Source organism: Frankliniella occidentalis, unplaced genomic scaffold, assembly GCF_000697945.3.
Source record: "Frankliniella occidentalis isolate FOCC.00 unplaced genomic scaffold, Focc_3.1 Scaffold123, whole genome shotgun sequence".
NCBI lineage: Eukaryota > Metazoa > Arthropoda > Insecta > Thysanoptera > Thripidae > Frankliniella > Frankliniella occidentalis.
The window spans coordinates 475,723-476,981 of NW_026267250.1; the positions used below are offsets into that span (position 1 = coordinate 475,723).

The following is a 1,259-nucleotide window of genomic DNA, read 5'->3' on the forward strand; positions in this document are numbered from 1 at the left end:
ATTTAACTTTTCAATTTGAAAAGCAGCGGCTTTTTGTTGTTACGTTGGCTAACCTGAGTGAGGGCCATGCCTGCTCCCAGCATGCCCGAACGGTGTCTGCGCCACTTCGAGACTTTCTTACTCTCTCACAAGTGATCAAAATGTCAGATTGTCAAACAGAGTGTGAAATTTTAAGTTTTAGGGAGGTAATACATAGGTAATAGAGGTAATAGAGGTAATAGGGAGTAGTCGGGCCACGATTTTGGAGAGTGGATACCCCCTCGGGAGACGCGTTTGGCGAAAAGGGGATAAAAACGCGATCACCGCGGGAAAGCCTATTCGACCTGTTCATCATATGAGGAGAGAAATGCTAGTCACGACAATATTTTGTGTATCCGCTAGGCGTGCACCGAGATGGCGATGCCCATGTGCTCGGACGGGCGCTCGGACATGTTCGAGCGCGCCCCGTGGAACGAGGCCGAGTACTCGAAGGCCTGCTTCGCGACGTGGAAGGTGCGGCCCAAGTTCAACATGACTCTCTGGGAGTTCGGCGGCCGGGACCTGAGGGGCTCCAGCAACATCGTGTTCAGGTGAGGGGCCGAGGCGCACCGCACACCGAGGGGTCCTCTACTATAAATACAAACGTACACGGATCTTTCTGGTTTTTCCTTAATTTTTCTGATTTATTTCGTCTAAATTTCCTGATTTTTCTGGGATTTTTTTCTGATTTTTTGGAGGGGGGTGTACACTGATTGATTCGAGTGAACGGCCAATCGCTGCACACCCGACTGCTTCCACCGATTACCTCTACACAACCCTGACCACTTATTCCTCCACAGCAACGGCCTCCTGGACCCGTGGTCCGCGGGCGGCATCCTGCGCAACATGAGCGACTCCGTGCAGGCCGTCCTCATCCCCGAGGGCGCCCACCACCTGGACCTGCGCTCGCAGAACCCCGCCGACCCGGCGTCCGTGCGCGGCGCCAGGCGCCTGCACCGCCAGCACATCCGCAAGTGGATCAAGCAGCACTGGCGGACGGCCATGCACTCGGCGGCCCAGGAGGGCGGCAGGGAGAACCGCCTGCTGCCCGAGGAGCCCCTCTTCATCACCTCGGAGGAGGCGAGGCGCTGAGAGTCGACGAGCAGTGGCTCGAGTGCCGCGCAGACAGTACACGATAACACGACTCCCGAGTGCTTTTGGTCCAGGAAATAAAACAGCCCCCTCTTTCAAAATCTGTTGTACTCTCACTGCATTTCCGAGGCCCACGGCACGTTATCACA

General features: G+C 55.8%; 1 protein-coding gene across 1 annotated transcript; it reads left to right on the forward strand.

The window, feature by feature from the left end:
• Window positions 1-337: 337 nt before the first annotated feature.
• LOC127750018 (lysosomal Pro-X carboxypeptidase-like) lies at window positions 338-1,211 on the forward strand. The gene is made up of 2 exons (XM_052270412.1): window positions 338-569; window positions 819-1,211. Exons 1-2 carry the CDS (start codon window positions 394-396, stop codon window positions 1,108-1,110), a joined length of 468 nt encoding a protein of 155 aa, XP_052126372.1. The 5' UTR covers window positions 338-393; the 3' UTR covers window positions 1,111-1,211.
• Window positions 1,212-1,259: the final 48 nt, after the last annotated feature.

Coding starts and splice junctions, on each gene's coding strand:
- LOC127750018 (XM_052270412.1), top strand. CDS start 394: ATGGCGATGCCCATGTGCTCGGACGGGCGCTCGGACATGTTCGAGCGC. Junction 570..818: donor TCCAGCAACATCGTGTTCAG/GTGAGGGGCCGA, acceptor ATTCCTCCACAG/CAACGGCCTCCTGGACCCGT.